A 24459-nucleotide genomic window follows, 5' to 3' on the forward strand; every position below is an offset into this window, starting at 1 on the left:
AATTTGGTTGGTTAGGGAAGGTATTGCATGAATAGGTTAGTCTTAAATTCCTTTCTAAAATCTATGTTCGGACGAAGAGGAGGTTCTTACTGTTGATAAACATTGCTCCAAAGTCTAAGAATGTATATTGCTAATGTTTAACTTCTTGCTCTTTATTTATTAACTTTCTAGATCACCAGTCTTGCTGAGTTGTGGCATAGCGTGTTCTGGGCAACGGAGGGCTATGGCCAGGGTTTAATAAGATAGCTTTTCCTGATTTTATAAATTGCATAGTGTATAATAAATTAGGTTTTGAAATGGCTGCAGCTGTCATGAGAAGATGCAACGCTCCCTCTGGGTGGAAGGACTGTGCTTGAATTCCTTTTGGTAGGCAGGCCAGCTGCAGGAATTATTGGTTTTAGTGTTACCTGCATCTTAATTGGTCATCCTGTAAGCAGTTCTTTGCTGACTCAATACAAATTAGTGTCAATAGTGTGGAGTTTGACTCAGGTAGATAGAGATTTATCTTTTAGAGGAAGCTCAGCTGTCATCATATCATGTGTTGCTTTTGATCTTGTTGTCTTCAAGGGAGAAATTGGTGTCCGCACTCTCAATATGGAACCAAAAACATTTGCAAAGTGGGTGAGCGGAGTGATGGACTGAAGCCATGCAAGGCCATGTCAGAAAGCCAGGATTAGATATGAGGTTCAAATGCTCCATCATGGGCACCTTAAACTTAGTTGAGGGTGAGTTCAAGTATATTTTGAACATCTTCTTTATATACAGTCATGACATGACATTGCTGAATGAATATCATTGACAGATTGCACTTTGCAGTACAGGTGGGTGTTGTTGGCATATTACTAAAGTGCAATACCTTGATGGGGGGATGGGATCAGGAATTCATGTAAAGATTAAGCACACCATGGGAGAAATTGGAGACATTTGGGACCCAGCACAGAAATGGAAGTGGGTAGAACTGGGCAGAATCAGTCTGGACAAAGTGTTGTCTTCCCAATAAAATTGGAAACTAGAATGTAAGGACAAATGTGTTTGTGCCTATGTGAGATGACAAGGTGTTCAAGAAGCTCCGTAAAAACTTTTGTTGGACTAAATTACGGCTCAATGAGTACCTGAACTAAAGTGTCTGCTTTAGTGTGATCAGTTTGACATTGCCAAAAAGATGAATGCAGTTTATAGCTTTAACTTGATTAGAACTCTGATTAGAAGGTCTGAAGTAGGAGGTAATGATAGAGAGAGCTGGAATTGGGTGTGAAACTGCAGCAATAGAGTGGTAACAGGAGGATTCTTTAAAATGTAATTTGTCAGCATCTTCAACTTTAAAGTCAAAACTATTGAAGCCTCACTTATGATACCTGACAATGTTTCTTGTACCATCTTACGAAGAAAATGAGCCAATAACTAGGCACTCTTTAAATAAGTATCTCGAAGGCCTCCTCTTAAGAGCACTTTGAAAATAAAATCTTCCAATTAATTTGGAGACTTCAATACCTGCCAATTTAGCAAACAATATGTACTGTCACCTTATTCCACATGGACAAACTTAATCACTCCATCGCTCCAGAAAGGCATGTTTGCAAAATACCTAAAAACTGGACAGTATCTCCTTTATTAAACAGAAACAATAACACTGACACAAGGGATGTAAGAGCTTCAATTCACTCACTGGTTTAAATTTTCTAAAGTCCTTGTAAGCAGTTTAAAAACTCAAATTAAATAGATTGGCAAAGATAATAATCTTTTAGACGCTTACCAAGCTGGCGTCAAAATAAGATACAGCACTGAAACATCAATCATAGAAATTACTGATACCTACATGTACATATTGCGCTGTGATGGCTACCCCAAATTAACTTCCGCTTACTTGTTCAGCTCATCACCCCTGGACAGCAAAGTAATAAATCCAAATATTTAATGATTACTAAAAATTAGTTGCCATATTTTTTTTACTGCTGTCTGTGGTCTGTGCGTGTAAGGTTTTTAGTGTAGTGAAATTCAGTAAATGACAAAAATATTATGCAATAATATTTAATAAACCATTTAATTTTATAAGTTCACCATATTTCATAGCACATTTTACAGATGTGGCTGTCTTGAGCACATGGGTTCCCAAGGTTATTTTTCAGTGTCTTCTGTCCATTTTGTGCACAGTCTTACTTCCGCTTTCTCCTTAGCTTTGAAAGGATTTGAAGGAGTAACATTGGTAATCATACGAGAGAATGGTCCCTGGTGTCTGTACCGATAAGAAGGAGACCACGTCCAAGCCCTACAACGAGAAGAGCAACTGCTAATACACATTGTTTCTAACATTCAGTTGAAAATGTATGAGCGTTACCCTTCTTAAACAGTATGAAGGACTGGGCGGAACTCGCAGAGTTTCACACTGTGGAATACTACAAAGTCACATAAAAACTGTGCAAGATTCCCCGGAGTTTCACCAGCAGACAGAAATATGCATGTCATGCTGCTTGCGCTGCAATTTTGCATCAGTAGCACAAGCAGCGCTGAAAAATCAGCACAAATGGCACGATGCAGTGCACAAGAGCATGGGGATATTCAAGTGGATTTTGCTGCACCTCAAGTAAAAAATCTACTCAAGCTGCAGCAAATCTCCTCAAGCAGCAGCCCTCTGGCCGCGCCACTGTTCATGACTGCCCACGACCACCCAAGTTAGAAATTGGCAACAGGAGAAGCCAAGTCTTTCTCACTCTTACATATCTGAACCCTCGCAGGAACAAATTCCACCATGCGGGGATTGGTGGTATTTTGCCTGAACTCCACCAAATCCACCAAGTCCATGGGAGGAATAGTATTAAATAGTGTATTGAAGGGGTTAGGAGGTTTCAGTAACTAGACAGTATTTCTGACACCCTTTTGTTTCAAGTAAAAAACAGCTAGAAATTGTGATGATTGACAATTCACTATGTTTGATGTGTCTTGCTTTATAACATGCACAGAAATATGGACTGTATGATGGGAAGCATGAATACAAAGAATTGGAAATCTCTTTAACACTCTGGTTAGCCCATCAAAATGTGGAAAGGAGTACGGAGCGAGTGGGCATTATTAAAACTGATTGCTTTCCACTATCCATCTTTTACCTCATGTTTATATGACTTAGCAAGAAACCCCATGTGCATCTATTGCATCAAAAACAAGTAATGATTTATTTCTTTTAGTGGGTTGTATTGAACCAACATGCCGCTGTTGAGGAACTTCGCAACACCATGCACATAAACCTGTTCATTTGGCTAACAATATGCTATACATATGGTTAGAGTTGACGGTGAGTTGATCATCTAAAGTGGGAGGGAAGAGTTCACTTACAACACTTGCAGCAGTGGCCTGGGCATGCAATGCTCCATTTTACTATGGTTGGAGACGTTGCTTCCAGTCAGCTTATCACTGCTCAGGATAGAAAGCCATCAGTCCATTTGAGGGGTGGGCTAGTGGTAGTAAGTGGGCAGAGTAGTACTGAGCATTAATAATTAATAATATTGTTACACTTATCCTTGTGATGACAGGTGGATTTCAAGCACTTTCTAGAGCTAACCCAGGACAAGAAAGGCAAAAAGGAAAGCAAAAGCTAAGGTCGTGGAGGCAAGGATACAGAATAATGAAAATGTTCTTAAAGAGTTCAGAGTTTTTATTGGACATAGGTGCTTTTTTGTCTGCCCCTGGTTGCAGAACATATTTATAAAATTGCAGATCCTGTACAGAAGGGTTTTAGCAACCATATCTCTACTGAGTTAACCTGGAAACTGCTAGTAAATTTGCATTTGAGGCTTATATAAGGCTGACCACAGTGCCCAGAAAAAAAGGCACTGGTTTAGGTCATCAACAAGATTACCTCAGATTCAGCTTTCCTTGAATATTTGGTACACTTGCAGCCATTGCTTAGACTTCCTCAACATGAATACATCAAACCCTTTTCATACTTCCCAGTCTCAGATGTCCTGATCAAGAGGAGTTTCAGTGGGAATTCTCGAAAGAGTGCTGAAATCCATGACCCAATCTGCTCTGACGGCTATTTCATATCTCTCTGGCAATCAATCTCAAATTATGACCCCTACAGTCAACGTTTGTTTTTCTTCACCCACATGAATTATCCCGAGCTATGAATATGATTGATACATTAATGTAAAGAAAGACATAAAATCGTTCTAAATTATTTTACATTTTACTGAGAATAGTTGCATATATTCACAATATTTACATTTTTGAAGTCTCTCCACAGCTTCAGCAGTGTGCTTCTGGTTTAGTACCATTTTGGTGACATCAGGAAACAGCACAATGTATTATAATACATGAGATTCTGCAATCCCTTTAGAAAAACTTGTCTATATTTTCTTTATAATAGTAGGTCGACTTTTAAAATGTGCAATCACCTATTATAAAGCAATGACATCAGAATTCATCTGTAATAACTTATTACAGTTGACTTCTGACATCACAATGCCTGATGCCAGAGCCAGCAGCCAAGGAGAAAGACAGGTCAGATCACAGCACTTAATTAAATCACTACTACTCCCTTTTTCTAGCTCTACAGTGACAAGCACAAATAAGATATTTATGGCAACATTTTTAATTATTGCACTTCTTAGGTATTTATAGACACATCAGGATCTTTCTGCATGTTTTTACACAGTACAAGGTATTGCACCTTTAAAAAAAAAAACAGACTTTCTAAAAACTGATTCTATATCTTCTTGCAACAAATACTTTTTTGATATCTTGTAATTGCGCATTAGAGATTCTATTTTAATTCTTAATATTTGCAAATATGCTCTCTCTGGCATATGAAAGAGCTACACACAACAAGGTTTTCAGTGGCGTGTGGTGTGACCATGTATTACAATGACTAAAGTATTCCCTGCCATTCATCAATCAATCAAACAATCAATCAATCAATCAGGATTTATAGAGCGCAGCTAATCACCCATTAGTGAATCCAGGCTCTTGCAGATCCTGGAGGCTTATTCGAACAGCCAGGTCTTGAGGGCCATTTGGAATTTTGGAAGTGAGGTGATGGTCCGGAGGTGCATGAGGCTGTTCCAGATTTTTGCTGCAATGTGAGAGAAGGTGCGTCCTCCACTTCTGCTTTGGTAGATGCAGGGAGTATGGGCAAGTGAAAGGGAGGCACAGTGTGGTCTTTTGTTGGCGGAAGTTCCAGCTGTGGTTAATGTACACAGTCCTTGGTTGTGTAGAGCCTTGCGTGAGTGGGTCAGCAGCTTGATTTGTCATCTCTTCTGTACTGAGAGCCAGTGAAGTTGCCTTTGGTGGGGTGTGATGTGGGTTCGTCGGCGAAGGCTGAGGATGTGTCGTGCTGCACCTTTCTGCATGGTCTGAAGTCTCTGTAGGAGGTGTGTGGTGATTCCTATGTAAAGGGTGTTGTCGTAGTCCAGTCGGCAAGTGATGAGGGCTTGTGTCATGGCACATCTCATGTGCAGGGGTAGCCAATTGAAGATCTTATGTAGCATGTGCAAAGTGAGAAAGCAGGCGGAGGAGATGGCGTTGATCTTTAATTTCATGGTGAGCTTGTTGTCAATGATGATTCTGAGGTTTCTGATGTGGTCGGAGGGAGTGGGTGTGGGTACTAGGTCTGATAGTCAGCAGGAGTCCTTGCATGTGTTGCTGCTGTTGCCAAAGATCAGTACTTGCGTGTTCAGCTGCAGACAGTTGTTCTTCATTTAGTCAGCGATGCTTTTCATGTATCTGTGAAAATAGTTCTGGTGGTGGAGGGGTTGTCAGTGAGTGAGAAGATGAGTTGGGTGTTGTCTGCATGGGAAATTATGTTGAAACTGTGGGATCTGACAATGTTGGCCAGATTGGTCATATATGAGATGAAGAGCATGGGGCCTGGCACTGGGGGACACAACAGGTGATCTCCTTGAGTTTAGAGGTGAAAGGTGGGAGGTGGATCCTCTGGGTTCTTCCGGCGAGGAAGGAGGTGATCCATCTGAGTGGTTCCCCTTGGATGCCGATGAGGTGGAGTCTTTCAATCAGCATGTGGTGGGATATGGTGTCAAAGGCTGCCGAGAGGTCGAGGAGGATCAAGGCTGCTGTTTTCCCTCGGTCAGGGAAGGTTCAGATGTCATCGGTGGCTGTGATCAGGTGATGTCCTGAGCGGAAAGGATGTTCCAGGTGGTCAGTGTGTGGTTGCTGTCAGTTACAGTGGTGGTGTATCTGTCAAGGAAGGGGTTGGGGTTTGAAGTTTCTGTGTATATCATTGCAATCTTGTGGAGCAAGAAGTGGGCAAGGTTGTTGCACAGCTCCTGTGAGTATGTAATGTTGTTTTTGCTGGTAGCTGTGTTGGGGAATCCCTTAACAATGTTGACAAGTTCCTTGCTGTTGTTGACTCTGCATTTAATGCATGTGACAAGGGCTGTCTTCTTTGTTGCCCTCAGCAGCTGGTGGTAGAGGTTCAGGTAGGTCTTGAAGGCTGCACTGTCGGAGGTTTCCCTGCTGGCGCGACATCTCCTCTCTAGCTCATTGCTGTCTCGTTTTGCTGTTCTGAATTCTTGGGTGAACCAGCAGGCCTTTTTGTATATGATTTTCTCTGGATGTTGCACTTGATGGGGATGATGCTGTTGGCGCAATTGATGTTGAGGGTGTCCGCCCAGCTGGTCTCTGAGATTTTGTTCCACCTCTAGTGGGGGTTGCTGGTCATCTTGTAGGTGGAGGTGCAGGGGCTTGAGACGCAGAAGTGAACAATGGAGTGACCGGTTCATGCGAGTACCTTAGAGTTCCATAACCTTATAAAGGACACAAGCCTTCTGCCTTGTTCTTGTATATAAGCATGGAGATCCACAGACAACATCCTTGTAATACACAGCAGAGAGTACTTTATCTCATATATTGTTAAATCAACTTGCCTTCTTCTCTTAGAGGCAGAGGAGACAGCTCCACCCTTTCTGAAAACTTTTATATTTTACAGAGGAATCCCGCACACAACAGGCTCCTTCAGGATTTCTTCTTGGTGTCAAAAGGATTATTTTGGAGGTCTTGGGGTTGGCTAACTAGGCGAACACATAGAACACATCCTTAGCCTATCAATGTTAGTCACACCGCTTGGCAGTATGAATATACATGAAGCTCAAAACATATTTTCTCCTTCCACTGAAATTGCAGTTTAAGATAACAAAGGCAAACAAGAAAGTTCTCTGCTTTTCTTGCATTTACTGTTATCCTTAAAAAACACATTTATAATATAATGAATTTATTTTGCAGTTTCACTTTTTTCTAGTTTTTCACCAAGCACTTCCAATGCATGTAAAAAATGTAAATTAGCACTTGTATAGCTTACTACTCACCCGTTAGGGTCTCAAGGCGCTGTACTCATACCGCTATGGAACCCCTCCTGGCTTTTCCCTGTGAGGCACCCACTCCTGAGCACCCCCAGGGTGAAGCCAGGCATCCAAGCGCTGTTGGGGCTGTTGGGGAGATTAAGCAAGCTATTGCCCAGAGTTGCAGAGTGGGACCCATGAATTAGATTAGGCACCGAGGCAAGAATTATCTGGTCAAGGGGAATTGAACCCAAGACCTGCCGAAGCGGGACTTGAACCCTGGTCTTGAGCCAGATCTCTGCTTCAGGGTCTGCCGCTCTAACCATTGAGCCACACTTCTCCACATGTGTTTACCCATTTATGATTTAGGTTTAACTAACTTTTTCTACAAATATGATGAAAGCATTTGATAGTTTGTAAAGTCATCCTTATCAAACAGGGAGCTAACATAGCTCTTTGAGGACATGTGTAAGAAATTAATCAACTACTTTCAAAATCCAAAGAGTCTCCTCATGTTTTTACATGTGATCTGTTGTACAAATTACATGATGGGTGTTTCAGCAACTTGGCTCTTTGTGTAACTCTTACAGTCCTAGTTGGATACCAAAGCTCATTACTTGCTCAGTCCTTCTTATGAATTTTGCCACTTGCCCATATATAGTAAATGGAGCTTATTTAATCTGTTAATGAGACATGCCTTGTGAGCAAGCATGACTGTGCTAACCTTGAAGGCATGGCAACTGTTTCCTGATGTTAGCAGTCCTGCAAATCAGGGCACTCTAGTGTTTCTTACACTCAAATGCATTTACTGCAATAAGTGTAACCTTATGAAGACAAGACAATTAGGATTCTTACTGAAATATGCATAAACATGTCCAATTATAAAAACAGCTCTTACCCATTTTCTTGCATAGAGACTGTTGCGGATGCTGATGGACGATTAGAATTTGTTGGTTCAGTGGCTAGCCAATGAACCTCACCAGCATATCCAGGAATGTTCGGCTTGCTGAAAAAAGGAAGTAAAAAGGGTGGGTTGGGGGGGTGAGAGTGAGGAACATGTGAGATTAGTAAGGAGCAGAGCAGACTACCCACACAAACCTGAAAAAAAATTGAGAAGATTTACATAAACACTATATGCAGATACATTGGATATAGTGGGGGACCTAGTTTTAGGAAGTGTCATCTAAGCAAATGTTATATGAACTAACCAAGCCCAGAAAATTAGCATAAGAAAAATTACAAAAATGGTTAGAAATCAGGAATTCCTAACCAGTACTTAGCTGCTTGATTCTTAAATCAGAAACCCCCTTTGGTTTTGTTTCTGGTTAAATGTAATGTAAGATGTTTAATCACAATGCAACAAAATTAAACACATTTACTCTTTAGTGACTAGCACATAATAGTTAAAGTCCTTCTAATGTCAACAAGCTGATCTTTTTGAAATGTAATCAGTAGGTCTTTTGTGTGTGAGTTTATAAAATCCACATTAAGGGCCTGATTTAGATCTCACCGGATAGAATACTCTGTCACAAACGTGACGGCTATCTCATCCGCTGTATTACGATCCCCATAGGATATAATGGGATTGTGATACGGCAGACGGGCTATCGTTCACATTTGTTATGGACTACTCCCCTCTGCCAGTATCTAAATCTGGCCCTGAGTGAGGTTTAGTTCAGCTATTTACTTGTTTACGATGGCAAAAGGTGTTTGTCATAACTTCACATTTAAGTTTTGTGTACGTGCAGTATTTACATATCGAGTCACAAACAGTTTCACAATCAGTCAGTTAATAAAATGTAGGGGCCTGAGTCACAAACTGTACTTTGCAGTATGTTCTGTAGTACTACAATAGTAGTACAAAACCTACTACAAAGTGCTATACACAAAGTACACTTTTGTAGTAACTTTCACTTTTGAGTAAATGTACTACTTTTTGGCACTCATAAACTGCACTTTTGTAGTAACTTACGCTTCCGGTGGTAAGTAATGTGTAATGCTGGACTTACTAATAGTGGTACAACGTAGACTGACATCAGCGCTAGAACACTCCAATGGTATGATAATTAGACACTGACACTGGGACAGAGTGAGTGGGACTGTAGCACTGGTCTTCGTATTAGAAGTCACTGACAATGGGACAGGTATTCTCAGAACCTTACATGGATATAAGGGCACATCAACAATATGGTGGAAGGCCAGAGCACTGACCCAAAGACAGACTGATAATTAAACATAGACTGATCGTTGGACAGGGACACTGTGGAGTCAGTGGACATGCTATGTTGACACCAGCAGAGTCACAGCAGGCTCCACCGACATAAAAAGTTGACCTGAGAGCCTGTCTGCAACAAGGTCTTCAAGTCAGAGTGACAGACACCCTCTGCTATTGTTATGCCTTGTCAAATGAGAACAAGTCTTTCCACTTACTCATTTGGAATAAGTAATGGGATCCACAGGTTCCACAAGCATCACACAAACAGGAACAGAAACAGAGGCCTTGCGATCAGCCCTTAGAAACACAACACTGGGAAACAGATATACTTAACACCATGTGACATTCTACCAAGACCACACATCTTTGTACAGTGGAAAAAGGGAATAGAGTTCCAACTGGTGTACATTTACCAGGTTTGGGGCATCTAGTGTTCGGAAGACAAATCAACATCAAGCTTAGTAACTTGAAGTATAATATATCCTATGTGTATACTGTTTCCTAGGTCTTTGGAAGAGGTGTCAGCACTGCTTTCCTATACAAGTGTTTGAAGCCTAAACCCCATACATCTCAACATCCCTCTTCATCACACTGCCCACTGCACCTCATTGCACCCTTGTTACTGCTATGTGTGTTCTAGTTAGTATTTTTGTGTCAGAATGTAGTTTTTTTTTTGTTTTTGCTAGAGTTGTTTCTGCAGTTAATTTGCTTTTTCCATGCATAGGAACCTCTTTATGCCTTTGTCATCCTGTTGGTGCCTTGGCATCATCTCACCTCCTTTTTAGTGAATCTGGTGGACAGTGGACAGTAGTGACACTTTGGAGGAAACCTGCTCTTGTCATTCCTCTTTCAAGGAGAAGGAAAAGGTAAAGGAAATGTGAATTCTTATTAACACCAACTGAAGCAAGGACAGCATCACTCTTTTTTTGCGTGGGATGGTAGTCCTAAACAGAGAAAATACACATCAGGCTCCCAGCATGTCAAGGCTGTTGCTTTTTTCTTTTCTAGAAACAAACTACTGCTTTTCAAGTTTGTTTCTTGAAAAATGAAAAAAAACTATGCCAAGCATATAAATTAAATATAGAACCTGCTTGGCAAAGACCAGAGTGGCAGCTCTACTGAAGGCATATGTGTCCTCACTACCTATGAGGCAACTCTAAATATGGCAGGCAGATCTCTGCCAGAAGAGGAGAGGTAATAGGCCACAGTCATAGTATCTGCTGAACTCACACAGAAACATACCAATATCAGGTCTAGTTATTCATACACTGGGGAGGGCGGGGACGGCCATATCCGAACCCACCAGGAGCTCTGCATCCTAGACATCTCTAGGGCAGGAAGTAGGCAATTGCAGAGAGGCATATACTTCGCTGGTTGAGCCTCAATACATAAGGCTTCTGAGCCAAGCAGACTTATGAGGAGGGGTCTTGGAACCCCAGTATAAGACTATCTCATGTTAGGCCAGCAGTAACGCTACAGCTGTGTAACACTGTGGGGCTTAGGTATGGACTTCATAAATCTAATAGAGGCAGCAGAGGATCCGGCAAGACCCGGACCTCGAGCATGGAGGACAAGGTGGTTAATACTTTGTGCCAATATGTAGAGACATAAGGGCAGCTCCATGTCATGTGTATGAAATCTGCATGTTCGGCAGGACATTTCGGGCAGGCGGAGGATCGCAGAGGATCGATTTTAGCTAGTGCAGCGGAGGTCATGTAAATTCTGCAAATCAATTTGTAATGGACCAATTTATCTCTATGATTTGGGGACACAGTGCGGGTCATAGAGAAACAGGCATACCACACCCTGTCCGACAATGGCCGCCCCACGTCCACCTCCCGGGCCCACTACACCACTTGGTCATGGACAAGCAGTAGAGCAAGACAGGTTCGGTACAGTTTGGAGACTAAGTTTCAGTTGGTGTCAGCTGTGATCAGGTAGGGTGAGGGGGTGAAATCGGCCGGCACAAGCGGATAAGTGGCAATTTGTTTGCACAGTGTACTCTGCAGTCAAGTCCATTGCAGTTGCACCATGAAACCGAGGTCCATCGTAGTTGCACCATGAAACCGAGCATCTCCTGTTTGCAAAAAGACTTGGGCGTCGGGAAACAGATTCCCCATATTGACCAACGTCAAGTATAGCGTGTACCAATTTTTCAAGTGAGAGTTGCAACCACAAGTTGTCCTTCAAGGGAAGTGCAGGGGAGTAGAGCATGATGCTCCCCAGGAGGAGCATCAGCCTGCGCCACACCCAGCAAGGCATAGCTAAGGGCTGAATGTCCATGGGGTCCAGTAGAACACTGTTCGGGAGCAGAGTTTTTAGACAAGTGGGGAATGCTGGGTCCCTTTCCGGGACTGTGTAGGGCTGTCGCGAATCAGGGTGATACCAGAAAGAAGCAAAGTGGCATTGAGCTATTGAATAATACAATTTGAAATGAGGAACACCGCAGCCCCCATGTTTGTATGGAAGCACCAAAACATCCCATAGGATGCGTGGGCGCCAGCCAGCTGAAACCAGTCACGTCAAGGAAGTCCACAAAGTCGCGAAGAAGGAATTTGAGAGGGGGACAGGAACATTTATGAATAAGTATAAGAATCGTGGGAGCACAACCATTTTAAATAATGCAAAGTGTCCCACCAAGGACGGGGGGCAAACCCAGTGTTCAATCTGGGCATTAAGCTTGTCCAGTGCTGGGCCATAATTAAGACATGTTACCTCCTCGCGATCTCTATTGATGTAAACTCCAAAGTATTTGAACTGTTCGTCACACCATGAGAGTAGGGATTTATTTGTGACAGGAGAAACAGCTGCGTTGAGGGGAAATAATTTGGATTTACCCCAGTTAAGCCTGAGGCCTGAGTATGTTCCAAAGTGCAATATTTCTCGAAGCACGGTCGAGGTTGACCGTAGGATTAGGAGGATATCGTCCCCATCTAGAGAGATCAGCAAGGGGCCTGTTTCGAACTGTAGCTCACGATGAAGATGTTTGTAGGTAAATGTCGTACGAGTGGATTCAGTGGTAGTACAAAGAGCAAGGGGGAAAGAGGGAAATCCTGTCTTGTCCCTCTGGAAATGGAGAATGGGGGCGTTAATGTGCCATTTATCTGAATGCGAGTGGTTGGGGAAGAATATAACAGCATAATTAAAGATGACAAGCCACAGGCCATACCTATTTTATGGAGTACAACATGTAGGAAGGGCAATTCTAGACAGTTGAATGCCTTCTCCACATCAAGCAGGGATATTGTTGCAGGGATGGTAGGCGAGACACTATGTAAGGTGGCAAAAACAATCTGAAGCTTAATGGATGTTGACTTATGCAGCACAAATTCCAATTGGGCCGGGGAGATTGTTTTTTTCTAGTAGTAAAGATAAATGGGTGGCTAGCACCATCGCCAGTATCTTAATATCAGAACTGAGGAGAGACAATGGTCTGTAACAGCTGCATAGTGTGGGATCTTTGCCTGGTTTCAGCATTAGGGTAATCACTGCTTCACGAAGAGTGAGTGGCAACTTTCCCACCTCCAAGGCCTCCTGGCACATCTCGAGGAGATGAGGAACTAAGAGCGTTTTAAGTGTCTTGTAAAAGATTCCCATTAATCTGTCCAGTCCTGGTGCTTTGGAGCCATCCAGCACGTCTTTTGCATAGTTGATCTCCTCTTCAGTGAAGGGTGCCCCAAGGAACTGCTGCTGTGGTGAGCACAGCCACACCTTGGCCACCTCTTCGAGGTAGCTCAGCAGGACAGGAGATCAAGAGGGGTTCTGGGCAGTGTAAAGACAGGAGTAGTTTTCAAGAAGTTGAGCGCTCACAGCTGTTGCCCCAGACGCTGTTCCACCCACTGGGAGCCATAGCTTGAGGATATAGGATAGTAACCTGAAGGGTCGAAAGACGCAGGCCAGTGTGCGACTGGGCCATTCGCATTCGACGTAGTTAAGTGCTCTTGCATACTTATCCATGAATTTAATTTCCTGATCCGCAATCTCCTGGAACTCATTTAGCAGCGGGATATGTCATGTAGTGCTATCCCTTCAGATCGGGCAGCATCCTCCCAATCCAGGGCGTCCAGTGCATCTTCGACCCGGCCCATGTAGTGATTGTAGAACACCTGAATGTGTAGATCTGATGATTCCCCTCATGTATGCTTTAAATGCCTCCCATAGTACTGCCCTAGAGGACGCTGTTGCAGTGTTTATGGTGAAGTATTCCACGATGACAGTACGAAGGTTCGCTCGAAAGGCGTAGTCATGGAGTGCCATGGCAGGGAATTGGCAAGGCAGCTCAATGTATTCCACACATGGTATTCAGGTAGGGTGCGCGAAAGATGGGCTGTGCTGCACAGCCAAGGCAGCAGCGATGACGATAATAGCCAAACATCTATCTGCGACCACACGTCGTGAGGGGCAGAGTAAAAAGTGCATAGGGGCACCAATGCCGGAGATAGCCGCCAGGGGTCTCGTAGAGAGTGCACCTCGCATTTGTCCCAAAGGATTCGCCCAGAGTGTGTTTAAGTGGTGGGGTGAGTGGATGTAGTATCTAGAGCCTCTCCCTGCAATAGGTTGAAATCCCCGCTGACTGTCGAATAGTCAGCTGGGTCTCTGTCTAGTTGTGCATGAAGGGTGTAAAAAAACACAGGTGAATAAGTGTTGGAAGTATACAGATTAAGCAAGGCCACCTGTCTGCCCACCAGCACCCCTCCAATAAGCAGGAATCTACCTTCTGGGTCGGTCCCAGTTCACTGATGGTAAGGGGGCAGGTTCCAATGAATCAAAGTGCATACTCCACAAGAATAGGAGCTATAGTTTGAAAAATAGCGGTCGGGTCCCCTATGTTTCGCAAAGCCGCAGTGTGACGTTGGTGGCGAAGCTATCTGCGATCCATTCCTGCTTAAGTCCATGAAGGACTAGCTTCCTTTTGCACTGGTTATTTTAGACCACGTATATTCCAGGATAAAAGCATCAAATCTAAGGTAGGATGTAAAGTTGGGTGGGTATCAGGCATGTAGTTGGTGGGCGAAGTATGAGGGGCATGGTGTAGGCAACAATATGGCGATGTACATATCAACAAAATGGAAAAGTAATGCTACAACAGGTGGTTTACTAACAGTTTTAATACCCCCACCCACACCCAACAAAAATGTTGTCGGTGATATCCCTGAGAATATAAAAAAAACAACAATAACCAATAAATGCCAAAATGCAGTAAGATATGGTGTCAACTATGCAGGGGTTACAACGCTTCAGTGGGAAGGGCCCAACAGTTATGTGTCTAATGCTAAATATACAATAAAGGAGTCCAGGATAGAACTATCAACCAGAGAAACAGTGAAAAGAACCTCCATATCCTTACAAGCAAGATGTGTCCGTCGGGAGGGACCCCTCTATCCACACCTTATGATATAGAAGGAAAGCGCTGCATGTATAGTGCGGGTGAGGTTTTCTTTCGGAACTCAGTACGAGGAGAACAGATCCTGAGTAGAGGCACCGCCTGGAGGGGCGGCCCGGTTCTGGGGGATCCACAGACGAAGATCATCTGTTGTATGTTTTGCAAAAGTCAAGCACATCTGAGGGTTTGTCAAAGAAACGTGGTTTGCCCTGCACATCCACATGGAGTTTGGCAAGCTGTAGCATGTCATATTTGAGCCTAGGTTTTCAGAGGGTGGATTTACCATCCTGGAACTTATGCCTGGCATCCTGCACTGCCACAGTATAATCAGGTTATATGGAAAGTGTGGAGTCCTGATACTGCAGGGGTCTCCTGGGTTCGGAGAATCACAGTGTTGAGGTCTCTGAAATTTATAAGGTGGGTGACAATGGGGCGCGGAGGGGCCACTGGAACAGGATGCACCATCAATGAGGGCAGGCACAGCCCATTCAGGTGTAAGTGACCACTCCTCCCTCCACTCTAGCCCAGATGGCTCAACAGGATATGCAGGCTACACCCCAGCTCCCTTTGTGTCACTGTCTAGAGGAAATTCACAAACAGCCCAACTGTCAGTCTGACCTAGACAGGGAATCCACAAACAGGAAGAGTCACAGAATGGTTAAAGCAGAAAAATGCCTTCTGAAAGTGGCATTTTCAAATGAGCAATCTAAAAACCAACTTCACTAAAAGATATATGTTTAAAGTGTGATTCCAGAGACCCCAAACTCAAAATCTCTATCTGCTCTCAAAGGGAAACTGCACTTTAAGAATATTCAATGGCAGCCCCCATGGAACCTATGACAGAGAGAGGTCTTGCAACAATGAAAAACAATGAAAACTGAATTTGGCAGTATTTCACTGTTAGGACACGCCAAATTCATCAGTACATGTCCCACCTTTAACATACACTGCGCCCTGTCCATGGGGCGACCTAGGGTCTACCTTAGGGGTGTCCTACATGTAAAAAGAGGTAAGGTTGGGGGCGTGGCCAGGGCGACCAGCAAGATGGCCGTCACCTTGTGAGGCTCTGCTGGGCTGGGGGCCTACTTTTCACATTTATCCTCAGAGTGGCATTTCTCAGTGTAGATCTTGGTGGTGGTGGCCCCTGGAGGCTCTGCTGAGGCCGCAGGCCGCCTGTGTGGAGCTGGCGGCGGCTGCTGGCTCTGTACAAGATCGGTAGAGAGGAGGTGGGACTGGTGGCGCACGCGCCTTGCTGGAGTCTGGGAGCTGGGCGTGGCCTGCGGAGCTGGGATCGCGATGTGCCGGGGAGTAGCGTATCTCCCCTGGTGGGCCCCGTTGCCGTCTGCTTGGATTGATGGCCGTGTGGCGGAGGTGAGTGGCGGGCTTGCTCCCCCGGGGCCGGATCAGCGGTCAGATCAGACCGCGGCCTAGAGGGGGGCGGGGCCTAAACTGGGCTCCGGTGCAGGTTCCCCTTCTTCTGTCAGCAGAGAGTGCCATGTGAGGGCTTGCCAGCTGCCTCTGGGGCCTCCTGGAGGTGTGGCTCTGGCCTCAGCTGGGGGTGTTTCTCTCGGCCCTTGAGGACGAGCCCGGCCACGCTGAAGGATATTTCTTGTTGTTGCTGCTAGATTGGGACGCTGGTGGCCCAGCAGCGTCAATGGAGCAAGATTCTGTCATTTGTGGCACAGAATCGCCGGCAGAATCGGCATTGAGTAGGGGGGCGACTCTTTTTACCCCAGCTGGGAGCTCCATTGGCAGTCAGGTCGGACCGCGGGTCCTCTGCTGTGTTGGGGGGCTGCGTGGATTCCACTTGCCTCTGGCACTATATTTGTTTTTTATTGCACCGGTGCTTGTGGCGCGGTGGCTGTCGCGCGGAGTCCGTAGTCGGGAATTGGCTCCCCAGCAGTTGGGGGCTCGGCTGCTGCAGGTCAGTGCATTGAGTGCTGTGCTGTGTCTGGGATTGCTAACTGAACAGGGGAGCTGGGACGCCTTGCTGATAGACGGAGTCTGGTGAAGTAACTGTACCTGTAGTCGGGGTGCAGCCTTTCGGTCTGGTGGTGCCTGGCGGCGCTGCTGCATTCGGTGAGTGGCTGGTGCTTCCTGCTGTGCGGACCCCATACTCTCTGCTTTCCCCTTGAGTCAGCTGTGGTGGGAGACCCAGGCTGTTGGATCTACATAGAGGTGGAGGATGGGAAAGGCGGACCAGAGACAGGCGAAGCCCACCTTTGATGGGGGCAGGAAGAAGGCTTGCTCCCAGTCTGAGGAGTTGCCTGCGGAGGAGAGGGCCCCAGATACTTCAGTCAAGGCTATGTTTCTGGACCTCCAGAATAGTCTTGCTGGTATTGACGCTAAGCTTGACCACTTGGCAGAGCAAATGGACCGGATTATGGCTAGGGTGGATGACCATGATCCTCAATTTGATCATCTGGAAGCGCGTACGTCGGAGCTGGAGGATCAGCGTCGTGATGATGGGGCTGCGTGTAGAGCTTTTTTGCAGATTAAAGGCACTTTCAGCCAGACGGACGCCAGATACTCACTTATTTATCCTGCGTAACAGAGAGTGCAACATGGGGGCAAACTGCATTTCTTCACGAACCCAAAACTGGCAGCTAAGTTTGCTAAAACAGTGCCCAAAATGACTACGACGGGAGGTCCTGAGGCCTCTGCAGCTGGGAGAGATACGCTAAGTGACAATGATTAAAATGATGCGGTGGTGCTGGTTGGGGTTCTCCCTCTGGTGGCTAAATGGGGGCATGTCACTGTGCTATTATTTCTATGTGCCTCTCTGATGTACGATCTGTTAATGGGCCCTGTGCCCCTTCTCCCCCCTCTATTCTGTTTGGGATGGTGGTTGGGTGGTCTGGCTCGCGCCCTTTGGATGAGTCCTTTTGGTATGTCTACTGCTGCGTTTGGGGCTACAGTTTTGAAGTGGGGTGGAATTTCTGCTTTGACCCTATTGGAGGGTCTGCGTGGGTGGGGGTGGGGAATGTTCTGGTCATGGTTTATTTTTCTTTGTTCTTTCTATTTGTTCGTTTGCATACCTCTGGTAGGCGATTATAATGAGATGGTGTGGATGCACGGTTTGTTTGAATGGAGAATGCTATGGTGTATGGACATGTGATACCGGTGCGCTGTCTCACTTGGAATGTGCGTGGTCTGAATGACGGGCGTAAGGTGCGACTACTGTCTGCGTATGTGAAGCGGCACGATATTGATATATGCATGTTGCAGGAGACACATTTAGTGGCGGCGACACAGAATCAGTTGTAGGCTAGTTTGATCGGAGAGTACCATGGGGCGGTGTTCTCTCGCTATGCAAGAGGGGGGCTATCCTGCTGCGGAAGGGACTGCAGTGACACACTCAGAGGGTGATAGTGGACCCCAATGGTCGATATGTCATGCTGAGTGGCACTTTATTAGAAAGAAAATGCAGACTTGTGTCAATTTACGGTCCTAACACCGATGACCCCAATTTTTTTTAGAGAAGTGTGGCAGCTGATTGAGTCGTTGGGGAGCGGCCAATTGATCTGGGGAGGGGACTTCGATGTGATCCTGGACCCTGGGGTGGACCGGGAGAGCCTCGCCAGGATACAACACGACGCTGCGGCCATGGCCCTCTCATTTGTAATGGATGAGGGTGCTCTGGTGGATATATGGTGGGTGAGACATGGGACTGCCAGAGATGTTTGGGTATGCGGGAGGTGGAGCTCTGGACGCAGTCGGTTGAACACATGGCACGTACCCTTTCGGATCACTCGCCAGTCAAGCTGGTGCTGGCAGTGTCAGGAGGTCCTGGACATGCATACTCATGGCGTCTACCGCATGGGACACTGCGGGACCAGGCGTTTCGGGAGAATGTTCATGAGGTAATTATTCATTATTTTGCTGAGAATAGCGGGTCGGTGAGTTCTGCTGGAACTCTTTGGGAGTGGTTATTTGTGGTATTTGCCTCTAAACAGCATGGCGTGTTGAAGATGCTGCGGCGGGATTTGGCTGAACTGGAGGCGCAGATAGTGGAACTGGAACAACGTTTGGTTGTTGATTGCTGTGGGGATACACTAGCGGCATTGAGAAGCACTGTATCACAATATGAGGGGGCTGCTTTGCGTGAGATCTGTTTTTTGGGGGAAACATGCTAAGGCATGGAGGTATGGGGAGGGAGAGAGGGTGAAGCGTACATTGGCGAGTATGCTGTGTAAACCATGGGCCTGTAACTACACTGTCGAACTGTACAGCGCGTCTGGTGAGCGGGTGGTGGTAACGGATGGAGTCCTGCGGGTCTTTACTGATTTTTTTGAGGAACTGTACGCAGAGCCTTCTGGACTGGACGTTGAAGCGGCACAGGACTACTTTTCCGAGATTGGCTTGCTCTAGCTTGATGATTCGCACAGGTCCTATCTAGATGTTCCCTTTTCTGTGGGAGATGTAAAACAGGCGATTCGCAGTCTGCCAGAGGATAAGGCTCCTGGCTTAGATGGCCTAACTCCGTCCTTTTATAAGGAATATGCGGACATCCTAGCACCACACCTTTTGGAGGTTTACGCGAAGTCTATGGAGACTGGGGTTCTTCCCGTCTCTCTCCGTGAGGCCTTGATTGTTACGGTTCTGAAACCTGTTAAGGATCCGTGCAGCTGTGACTCATATTGACCGCTCTCCATGATTAATATAGATAATTAAATCCTGGCTAAGATGACTGCGGCGAGATTGCAGCCCTTGCTCCCGAAGCTGGTGTTACCGGACTAGTCTGGTTTTGTACCGGGCCGGTCTACGCTATATAATCTACGTACGTACTTCGATGTTACGAGCACGGTTACACCTGAGGATGATGCAGTAGCAGTGTTTTTAGATGCTACTAAGGCTTTTGATTCTTTGGCGTGGAAGTACATGTTTTCGCTGCTTGCCAGAGTAGGAATGAGCGCGAGGTTTGTGCAATTGATTTGTTTGCTGTATTCGGAGCCTACTGTAAGTAAAATGAATTGTTTCTGACTCCTTCCGGGTGGCTCGCGGGACTCGACAGGGTTGCCCTCTGTCTCCACTGCTTTTCGCGATTGCAATGGAACCGCTGGCGGCGTATCTGAGACAGCACCATAACCGCAGAGGGCTGGCATTTCGCCAACGGCCCATATTAATATCCATGTTTGCGGCCGATATTGCGCTGTGTGTTCGCCAGCCGCAGAATCATCTTGATTTCCTGCTGGATGAGATAGTGCGGTTCGGCGCTTTCTCCGGAATTACGATTAACTGGTCGAAGTCGGTGGTGATGCCCCTCTCGGTCGGAACACTGCGCTTTTCCTCTAGATACCCTATTGTATGGGCTGATGGTCCGGTGCGTTACCTGGGCGTCTGGCTGAGTGGGGAGGTGGAGACACTCTGGCCTGCCAATTATGGTAAGGCAGTGGCATGGCTGCAGGACAGAGTAGAGGCGTGGCGCTCACTACCGCTCTCGCTAACCGGACATATCGCGATAGCTAAAATGGTGGTGCTACCTAAATTCTTATATTTATTCATGAACTTACCTCTTGTCCTTACTGCAAGCTTTTTCCAGAGGCTTCACTCCGCGCTGATACGGTTGGCTTGGGCGGGTGAGCAGCCCAGAATCTCCTGGGAGAAGATGACTATCCCATTTGAATTGGGTGGTCTTGCTGCTCCAGATTTGGAGCTTTATTATCACTGCACGCAGGCCCACTTTGCACATTTCTGGATACGCCCCATTCGATATTTACCGCATCTTGCACCAGAAAGCGATGCGTTGTGGCCGGACGGACTGTCGCAGGTGATTGGGAACCCGTCTCAGCCCAGGTTGCGTGGGGTGGACATGGTGGTCTATATGGCCCGGGCTTGGACAGCCTTGCTGCGTCAGGATGGTGTACGGGAGCCATTCGCCTAATCGATGACGGTACTTGAAGTAGCGGACGAGCAGATGTTCCGGGATTCTCGGCTGCACGAATTTCTCTGTGCAACAAACTTAACTGCATTGGGCGACTGGTTTGTGGAGAGGCGGTTTATCGCATCGGAGACGGTGCTGGGGGACGGCGGGATACTGCGTTGCATCAGCTGTATTTGCTGCACATTGGCGCGATGCTCCGTGCCCGCTTCCCTGGCTTCCCTGAAACCCCGTTGGCGTGTCAGGGTTTGGAGATGATGTATCGTGCTCAGTCTCCACGCAGGCTCATTACTAAGCTCTATTACTGCTTGCAGAGGGCGAAGATGGACTCTGAGATTACTGCTAAGGTGCAGTGGAAGGTGGACATAGGTGAGGCCATACTTACTGAGGAGTGGAGAAAATGCTGCACGCATATGAAAGTGCTGTCCCCCAATTATAGGCTGCGATTGATCCATTTCAAATTTCTACATTGCTTGCACTACACCCCCCGTAGTTTGCATGGTATGGGTCTGCGTGCGGATTCTTGTTGCGCTAGGTGTAGTGCCCCGGATGCTGATTTTCTACACCTGGCGTGGAGCTGGGTAGAGATGCGTGCCTACTGGATCGCAGTGCTGCCTATGATCGAGGAGATGACTGGTCTGGCTCTGCCATTTACTCCTAAACTTGCACTTCTTGGCTATGTGGAGGAGGTGCCTTTAGCTCATAGGCGGCTGGTGGATCTACTGTTGCTGCAGGCCAAGCACAGAGTGACGATGTGCTGGGGACGTGGGCTGCCCCCCCGAGGATCTGAATGTCTGCGGGATGCCTCTTATTGCCAAGATCAATTAATGATCTATTGGGAGTTGATGCCTGAGGGATCCCGGCCTAGGGACATATAGGCTCCTCTGTGTGCTTTCTTAGAGTCCAACATGTGAGACTGTGGGCGGTGAATTGTTTTCCGCTGCGTGTACCGTAGTTTAGGACCTCGCCTCTGGTTTCCATGTGCTTCAGCAGATGTTCTGGACTGGATGATTGTATTGGTTTTTTGCATCTCCTTTTATCCTTACCCTTTTTACCTTTTACCTTCTGTTGTGGGTAGTGTTTACAGCCCTATGGATGTATCTATTATTATTTTCCTTGCCTTTGGGAGAGTCAACTTTTTAACACTCCTGTGGGTGCCGACACTGGACTCCTTCGTAAGGATAACGGGACTGACTGGCCCATGTAAGTGATCTAAGATGTGTTGATATATGTATTTGTTCTTGGATTATTGGACGGGCATATATAAGGAATTGTTATTGTCCTTCCTGCAGGAGGGGGCTGTCTTTGTTGTCTGTTAAACCTAATAAAAATAAAATTAAAATAAAACAAAATAAAATAAAAAAAGAGGTATGGTTTGGGCCTGGCAAGTGGGTACACATGTCAGGTCGAATTGACAGTTTAAAACTGTACACACAGGCACTGAAGTGGCAGGTCTGAGTCATTTTTTACAGGGCTACTCATATGGGTGGCACAATCGGTGCTGCAGGCCCACCAGCAGCATTTGATGTACAGGCCCTCGGTACCTCTAGTGCACGTTACTAGGGACTTACTAGTAAATCAAATATGCCAAACATAGAAAAGCCAATTACACATACAATTTCACATAGGGAGCACTTGCACTTTAGCGCTGGTCAGCAGTGGTAAAGCGCCCAAAGTAACAAAAGTAACAAAAATAGCAAAAACAGAGTCCAGCACACAGCAACTTCCTGGGAAGCTGAGGCAAAAAGTTAGGGGAGACCATGACAAGGATGCCAGATCTAACATCTATGCTTTGCAACCGTGAAAGTTCCTTACAAGAAATCTAAATAAAAAAGTGTTATCAATGATAGGGAGTATATCAGGTAATAACAAAGTTCATATTCAATATATTGTCCATAACAATTATTACCAGTGAGCATGTCCACTACTGTTTTCTTTAATCTCCTTTCTACGAACCTCCCAGAGATTTATCAATACATTTCCTCTTTCAGTTTTACACTAGGCTTCATTAGCATCACTTTTTGTGTTGTTTGCAGGATGAAAGTCATGTGGATCACTTCATGGGATTCAGGGTCTAAAGCGATCCAATATCACTTCCTGTAATATTATTGAGGTCAAAGTGTGTGTGATGTCACTTCTCTTATCCCTGGCCTTTGATAAACAGGCACACATGGTGCTATGGGTTGTTCCTGATGACACTTACATATGAGTTCAGCCTTGCATTTTACCACTGTCACAAAATGATAAAGGTATGAGTCTTCCCGCACTTCTAGTAACTTAGCATGGACCTGAAAGTAGAACCTTTCTGCCTTGCAGGCTGACTTTTCTAAGGGCAGGGAGATTGATCATCAGGCAGGGGTCCCAGTCAAGCCACTACCACTGATCAAGGTTCTGTGTAAGGAATGAGGAAAGGACACTGTTGGTCCATTGGTCCTGCCTTACACTGCAGGCTTTCCTGTGTCAGTTTCCCAAAAATGTTATTTCAGACAAGGGAATCAACTTCACATGTACATGCCTGAAAGCAATATTTTTGAGGTGAACTACAAGTTGTACACAGTGTACCACCTCCAGTCTAATGTATTGGTGGAGTGTCTTAAAGCATGACGGGTGCTCTGGAAGCCTGATTGAGGAGGATGTGGGTCATTGTGCCTAAATATATGGTGCTAAGGACACTAACCTGTTGTTCCTGCTGCAGGACCAACAAGGACACTACCAGTCCCTCATTCTGTCATGCCAACAACATGCACATGATCAAGGTAGTGTGGCAAGAAGGGAAAATGGGATGAGAACTTCTGTTCTGGTATGTTCTTTAGTGCTATCCTGTTTCTTTGTTCATGGGTTTCAAAATCGACTTGTTGCTATAGTAACATCAATGTTTGATGGGATCCAGTTTTTACTTTAGAGTCTCTGTATGATCCTGAAAGGGTTCTTTCAAATTCTTCCACTCGTTTACTGGTTGTTCAGTCTTACAATATTGCCAATTCCATGGCACTTTGTCTCCAGGTTGTTCAGTCACAACCAATTATTGGATTGCATATCAAGTATTGTCACTTGTCCTTTCAATTCAAGCAGAAAATTGGGGCTTTTCCTATTGTCCTCAAAGTCTAACGTGCTTATGGGCACAGATTATATTGAGTTCTCAAACTACTCAAACTACTGATATCAAATTTCAGACTGCACTGATGTTTTTACATACAGTCGTGCATAAATGAATGACTGACTGTAATGTTTTGATTTCTGTCTTTCATGTAGTTCTTCTCAATATCTTCAGTACTCTAAATGCCTAATATTTCTTTCTTGCAGGTATCCCACAAATTAGTTGACAGGCTGGAGAAAGGAGCAAATTTTACTGGTGAATCCGAGAGAAGATTGCTTCGTTGAAGACAATGCTTTGGTTCCAAGAGAGGACCGAGGATCTCTACATACCTATCGCAGGTAAGGCCACAGCAGATTACACTGAAGCTAATCACTGAGTGCAGCTTTGGCTTTGGCAGCTCAAGGCAGTTGCTTACCATGGAAGGAGCTCCAGGTCTCATGGCAATCCAGCAAGATTAGCTAATCGCACAGGAATCAAGAAAAGAGCTCCCCTAGAAGCATCATGTGATGTGGAGGTTTATGTGGACAACACTGTCTGCTATGGAGCAACGAATTAAAGAGTCCTCAGACTTGATATTTGTATGGAAGGTAGCCCATA

General features: G+C 45.6%; 1 protein-coding gene across 1 annotated transcript in view; it reads right to left on the reverse strand.

Moving 5' to 3' along the window:
• Positions 1-2014: 2014 nt before the first annotated feature.
• Positions 2015-24459, reverse strand: part of SPMIP7 (sperm microtubule inner protein 7) — a 189774-nt gene continuing 167329 nt past the window's right edge. Inside the window, exons 8-9 of the mRNA XM_069216922.1 lie at positions 8185-8292; positions 2015-2266 (exon numbers count right to left, since the gene is read on the reverse strand). Of these exons, the coding sequence (XP_069073023.1) occupies positions 2116-2266; positions 8185-8292 (259 nt within the window). The 3' untranslated portion in view covers positions 2015-2115. The remainder of the gene's footprint in view (positions 2267-8184; positions 8293-24459) is intronic.

This window comes from Pleurodeles waltl, chromosome 2_1 (assembly GCF_031143425.1).
Source record: "Pleurodeles waltl isolate 20211129_DDA chromosome 2_1, aPleWal1.hap1.20221129, whole genome shotgun sequence".
In the NCBI taxonomy this organism is placed as follows: Eukaryota; Metazoa; Chordata; class Amphibia; order Caudata; family Salamandridae; genus Pleurodeles; species Pleurodeles waltl.